The 6623-nt window shown below is 38.0% G+C and overlaps 1 protein-coding gene across 2 annotated transcripts in view; it reads left to right on the forward strand.

The window, feature by feature from the left end:
• Nucleotides 1-5016, forward strand: part of LOC126298747 (ras association domain-containing protein 8) — an 83108-nt gene extending 78092 nt beyond the window's left edge. For both annotated transcript variants that reach the window (XM_049990192.1, XM_049990191.1), the window contains exon 9: nt 3401-5016. In XM_049990192.1, coding sequence (XP_049846149.1) covers nt 3401-3501 — 101 coding nt within the window. In that variant the 3' untranslated portion in view covers nt 3502-5016. The remainder of the gene's footprint in view (nt 1-3400) is intronic.
• Nucleotides 5017-6623: the final 1607 nt, after the last annotated feature.

A 6623-nucleotide genomic window follows, 5' to 3' on the forward strand; every position in this document is an offset into this window, starting at 1 on the left:
CACCATCCCCGCACCACAAACACACGCATCTCAACCCCATAGCAGCACCATGGTGTGCAAATGAGATGGGCTAGTCAGTACCTGGAACAAAACCTGGATCAGTGACACTGAGTTATCTTCACTGACAAGTGCAGGATTTATCTGATGTCTGATGATTGTCATAGAGGAGTATGGAGGTTGCCAGGTTCTAATGCACATCTGAGGCATGCAGTCCCTCTTGTTCAGCAGAGATGTGAGTCAGTCATGGTTCAGGCCATTACAGTGTACTGATGTCAGACACCTCTCATTTCTCTTGCGGATAATTTGAGGCTGTGAAGCGTGAAGACTGGATACTCCAGCCTTTCGCCGAGCCCTACAGTCAGCATTACAGGAATGGGGTTTTCATTCCATATGAAAAAGCACTAGCATACCACGCCCCACCCCACTCCACCCACTTTGCATAAACCTTCTTCCAGGAGGCAGGAATTGACCTAATGGAATGGTCTGCTGCAGTTGTGAACTCGATTGAACATGCCTGGGACCAGTTATACCTTGCAATGCATTGTTACAGAAAGCCTCCTCACACTGAGTGACCTCACTAGGGCTGCTGTCGAAAGTTGGGACAGGCCTGAACAGAAGCAACTTGACCACCTTTTGGATAACGTGACAAGGAGGATCCAAGAGCATATTATTATGCAAAGAGTGAAAAAATGTGATACTGAATGTTATCCAGCAGCAGATTTTGATTCCACTGATATGCGTATTGGAACAGGCTGGCTTCATTTTTGTTATAGTTTTATTTTTATTTCACAGAAATTTTTGTTATACACACATCAAAAAAAGTTTTGCATCACCCAGTTCCCAGAACTCCTGAAAATAGACATTGACTGTGGACACTGTACCGCAGACACAGTCCCTTTGACTGTTCAGAGATGTCACTAAACCAGTCCAAAGATGTAAACAACCATATGAGCACTGCCTATTATATGGAGAGGGTCTGACAGTCAATCAGCTCCAGTCATTCCACCAAGAAGTAGTTACACAGCTCATGTTGTCTGTAGTTAGACAATGCGTAAACGGTCAATACTGCGCTTCAATCGTGTCCACATTGTTACTTTGTGCCAGGAAGGTCTCAACAATGGAAGTGTGTAGACATCTGAGTGAACCAAAGCGATGTTGTTCGGACATGGAGGAGATATAGATCGACAAGAATTGTCGATGATGTGCCTTGCTCAGGCCGCCCAAGGGCTACTACTGCAATGGGTGACACTACCTATGGATTATGGCTCGAAAGAACCCTGACAGCAACATGACCGTGTTGAATAATGCTTTTTATGCTGCTACATGACATTGTGTTATGACTCAAACTATGCGCAATAGGCTGCATGATGTGCAACTTCATTCCCAATGTCCATGGTGAGATCAATCTTTGCAACCACAACGCCATGGAGTGCGGTACAGATAGGCCCAACATATCGAATGGGCCACTCAGGATTGGCAGTTGCCATCACGTTCTCTTCACCAATGAGTGTCGCATAACACTCCAACCAGACAATCGTTGGAGATGTGTTTAGAGGCAACCCAGTCAGGCTGAACGCCTTAGACACACAGTCCAGCGAGTGCAGCAAGGTGGAGGTTCCCTCCTGTTTTGGTGTGGCATTATGTGGGGCCAACATACGCCACTGGCAGTCATGGAAGGGCTGTATTATACATGAATGCCATTCTCCAACCAATAGTGCAATGCATAGCTTATTGGCAAGGCATTCGTCTTCATGGACGACAATTTGTGCCCCCATCATGCACATCTTGTGAATGACTTCCTGCAGGATAATGACATCACTTGATTAGAGTGGCCCCAGCATGTTCTCCAAACATGCCCGGGATAGATCGAAAAGGCCTATTTATGGACGACGTGGCCCAGCAGCTGCTGTAAGGGATCTACACCCAATTGCAGGCCCCAGTGAAATGCGTGTTTCTGCTACAAAACAAGGAATAAAAAATGTACAAGCATACTGTGAGGAAATTTTGTGTGAGAAGGAAAAATTTTGATGTGCCAGATGACATTGTTAAATTTTACAATGCCTTCTACATCACAAAAGCTTTGGTTTACATTGTTATAATGCATAATAATGTGTTGTTACATAATTTTTTGCATTGTTTAACATTTTATTAAACATTTTTCTTCTAAATTTCAATGCTTTCCTTAGTTTCTGCTCCAAAATGAATATCATTTGTTTGTGTGTGCATGTGTGTGTGTGTGTGTGTAAGTAATCAAAATTGGACCCCGACTTACATGAATACAGTTTATACTGTTGTCGCTCTGTGCTACCTATTGTGTAAGTCTGGGGTATTACTATATTTAGTGTAACAGATTAAGTTTTCCCATGAACACGGTTTGTCATCATAACTCTGCATACAATTGCAATAAATATCCAAAGTAGATTTGTTAGTGCTCATAAATATGCTGCCATTTTGTCCTTTGTGGTAATCTAGGGTGATGGTACCTCAGTACAACACTTCATGTTTAAAGATGTTATAACACAAGATAAATAAAAAAAGGCAGAACATTGTCAAGAAACAAGCTGGGCAAATTAATTCTGGCTTTTTTCTGAAATCGGTTGAAGCAACAGCCTTTTAAATGGCACTTCATATGCACATACCTACTCTTCAATTCCAGATTTGTGCAAAGTTACATCAAACTTCTAAGTGTAATAGATCATGTCATAGGGAGCAACTATTAGAGGCAAAATGTTCTCTCATGCTTTCGGGCACACTAGGTGTCCTCTAGTATTTTCTGGCCCTGGTATGATGAAATTTTACAGAAGTAGCTGGCTATACTAACCAAGTATACTGATAGTGATTTTCAATAAGAAAACCTTAAGAATGAATGTCTCTCAGCTGAGAAAGATACTTTAGGAGAGGATAAGGACTTTAACATGGCTGGGTCACTCTGTTTCATGTAGAGTGGATGACTGGATTATATATAACACACAAGGCATATGCACACCTCAAAGTGCTTACACCCTGGTGCTGCTTCTCTGGGGCTTAACCAATGCAAAAGGAGCCTAGCATTGCCAGGAATTGTCAGTAAAAATTTTGTCTCGAACAAAAGGGGGCAGGGGGGTTTCATTATGACATATATATATAATGTGTGTGTGTGTGTGTGTGTGTGTGTGTGTGTGTGTGTGTGTGTGTCATGCATTGTGAAAAGTTGCTTCTATTACCAAGACTTAAATTTTTGGGTTAAGTTTAATTGAAAACCTTAATACATTTATGGAATATGGTAGAAGACTTTATTAAAACAATAAATATGTTTTCAAAATTTTAAAACATGAAATACTGTTTGTATTGTGAGGGTTAATAAGGAAGTTGAGTGACTATTACCTGTTTTTGTATTAAATTTTCATTTCAAATTTTCTAGGTCCCCATAAACCAGGAAGCACTCGCAAGATGATTGGTTCTCCCAGACAACTAGAAAATGCTGTTCCTACAAGTAAAAATCCCCATGGTGTGTGGGTGTAATGGTTTACATGTTCACATGTACCAGATTGTGCATATCTGAAAAGTACTTTACCATAGTTGTGTATTTGATGAATGAAGCTGTATTTAATTTTTTTAATGTTTGTGTATTTAATGATAAAAAAGTCATAATTTTCACCAGTCTTTCAGCCAACACACATCTTTTTTCAAGTAAACACTGAAGAACCAAAGTAGAAAACTTTTATTTTTAAAATAATTTTTGTGGTTCTGTTTAAGATGATTTCTATTTGTATGCTTGTGATTTTGGGAAATACAAGTGTATTTTCTAGTAAGGCAAAAACAGAAACTGAATGCTTCACTTGCTGTCTGTTACTTGTAACTCTGATATTTAGAATTACATTGTTTTCATGTTGATAAAATCAAGTAGACTTACAAAGTTAATATGAACCACTGTGGGTGTTATCTGCATTAAGGCATGGGTCAAGAACCTTCAAAACTGTCAGCAAAATTTATATTCTCTTAAGCATTTCTTACATTAAATGCAGAGTAAATTTTGAAAAATGACACGTTTCATTGACCCATATTGCAGACTGCTGTCATCAGTGGTGTATTTTTCTATTTGACTGCTCAATTATGTGTCTTGAGTTTAAACATAGAGATTTAATCCTCAATTCTATTGGTTTTGTACCTATTTTTGCAATATTCCATTTACAAAAATATACTGCATGTAATATTATTATTTCAGTGCACTTTATTGATGAGTACAGGCTTTGTGAGCAATATATTTCGCACTTAGTATGTGTGAAATTGTTACATCCCAAAATTTAGAACTGGTAAGAATATACAATTGCACAAGCATTGACTGTACACATAATTTTGTGTGATTTATTTTTAATTGACTGTTACATGTATTTATATTTTCTAAAGCAATGTGAATATACTTTTGTCTTTTTAAGTTTTTGAAAGAAGGGTGAAGACACCGTGAACAAAATACACCCATTAGAGGTGAAAAAATGCATTTAGCAGAAAAATATTGTTAGATGAATAATTCATGTATATTTACAAATGAAAATGCAATATCTACCATATTTACACCAATTATTTATGACCTGTACAGCTTTTGTGCAGTGTGAAAGGAAAGTTCATATCATAATACGTATACAATAAAAAGTGAAGTGTTATGAAAATTTTTTGTGGTACATTTATGTTGTAGAATACACTGTATGTGCTCCCATTCACATTTGAAAGCAACAGGGTGTTGTGTATTTTTTCCTAATGTTAAAAAAATTCATAGAATTACTAACAATCTGAAGTGTGACAGTTTAATTTTCTGTTTCATGATATGGGGGGAAGGGGGGGGGGCAAAGTAATGTACACACATATCATTTCCTTCTTGTTGATGGAGCTGTGAGTTTTCTTTTAGCAAACAAGGTCAATGTTAAAATAGAAAAGACTGTTGTTAATTATCTGTTAGGTGAAATAATGAGAAGATATAGCAAACTTACACTATACTTCATTGTAATTGCAATCATTTAAATAAAGGAACCCTATAATGGATCACAGTTTTGTATTGTTTAGTACTAGTTTCAGTCTGCACTGCAGATCTTCTTCAGGCCTAAGTTGGATCAGTAAAAAAAGGCAACTACAGTAAAGAATTTCAAAAGTGTGGTATTACAATATTGCCACCAAAGGCTGTGCAAATTACAAAAGTAAAAAAGTAAACATCATTCACAGATTAGGCCTTAATGCTGTTCTGACAGACCACATGCTGCCTACAAGTCAGTACAAGAAGCAATCTACGGTCATGGGACGTGATCAGTACACTGCCAATTCCGCTAACCATTACTGCCTGTAGATGAATCCCAATGATGCCGCTATTTCTTTGCTCAAGCAGCTCCTCATTTGGTCTCAGAAGGGCTGAGTGGACCCTATACCAGACCCCCCCCCCCCCTACCTGTAGCTAACCATTTGGATACTGAGCCTTTTTGTTGTTGCAAATAACAAAAAAAAAGTATTAGCAACCCATACATACCTGGAACTGAAAATTACAGTTTGTCACAGCGGCGTAAAATTACACAAAACACTATGACTGTGGTAGGGAAAAACATTTTGTATAGTCACATGATGTGTGCATAAGTCATAGGCTGTTACATTAAAACAGTGTCAAAGAGATTCTTCCATCATAAAGAAAATAATTAATGAAAATTAAGAATTAAAAAGCACGGAAGTATGTTACAATACATGTGTGTGTGTGTGTGTGTGTGTGTGTGTGTGTGTGTGTGTGTGTGGGCGCGCGCGCGCGAGTATATACCTATCCTTTTTTCCCCCTAAGGTAAGTCTTTTCGCTCCCGGGATTGGAATGACTCCTTACCCTCTCCCTTAAAACCCACATCCTTTCGTCTTTCCTTTTCCTTCCCTCTTTCCTGACGAAGCAGCCGCCGGTTGCGAAAGCTCGATATTCTGTATGTGGGTTTGTGTCTTTTATTCATTGTGCCTATTTACCGGCACTTTCCCGCTTGGTAAGTCTTGGAATCTTTGTTTTTAATATATTTTTCCCATGTGGAAGTTTCTTTTTATTTTATTTACATCGTCATTAATACATATGATGTGTTACACAATAAAAGATAAAATACAAATTCAGCAAACCACCTCACAGTACACTGCATATGGTACATTTTGATTCTTGGTTATATATTGTAGAAAACTTTTGATTTCATGGTTATACATGATGGAAAGCAGTCGGCACAGACTGCAGCCTGACGCATACATAAACACACTCCTGCACTGCTCATTGCTCTGTCTGTGGTGGAAGGTGGTGGACTCAGGGGACCACAGTTTTATCAAAATATCATTTAACATCTTCTTTTAAGTTGTTTTAATTGTTTACTGAAAGGCATAGTTATTTTTGTAACAATATTCCCTTTTTTTCTCGTAGGAAGAGTCCTCGGTGTATTTTTATTTTTGCTCCTACTTATTGAAATATAGGCAAATTCTTAAAGTGGTATTTTAATAGATGGAAGACTCAAGCTATACAAATTACATGTATTTGTTAACCTTGGCCTGTTTTCACAAGAATGAAAATATACGATGCACATTGTACTGTGAGGTTGTTTAATACATTTGTATTTCGTCTTTTATTGTGTAACGCATCATACATACTGGAG

This window comes from Schistocerca gregaria, chromosome X (genome assembly GCF_023897955.1).
Source record: "Schistocerca gregaria isolate iqSchGreg1 chromosome X, iqSchGreg1.2, whole genome shotgun sequence".
NCBI classification, from domain to species: domain Eukaryota; kingdom Metazoa; phylum Arthropoda; class Insecta; order Orthoptera; family Acrididae; genus Schistocerca; species Schistocerca gregaria.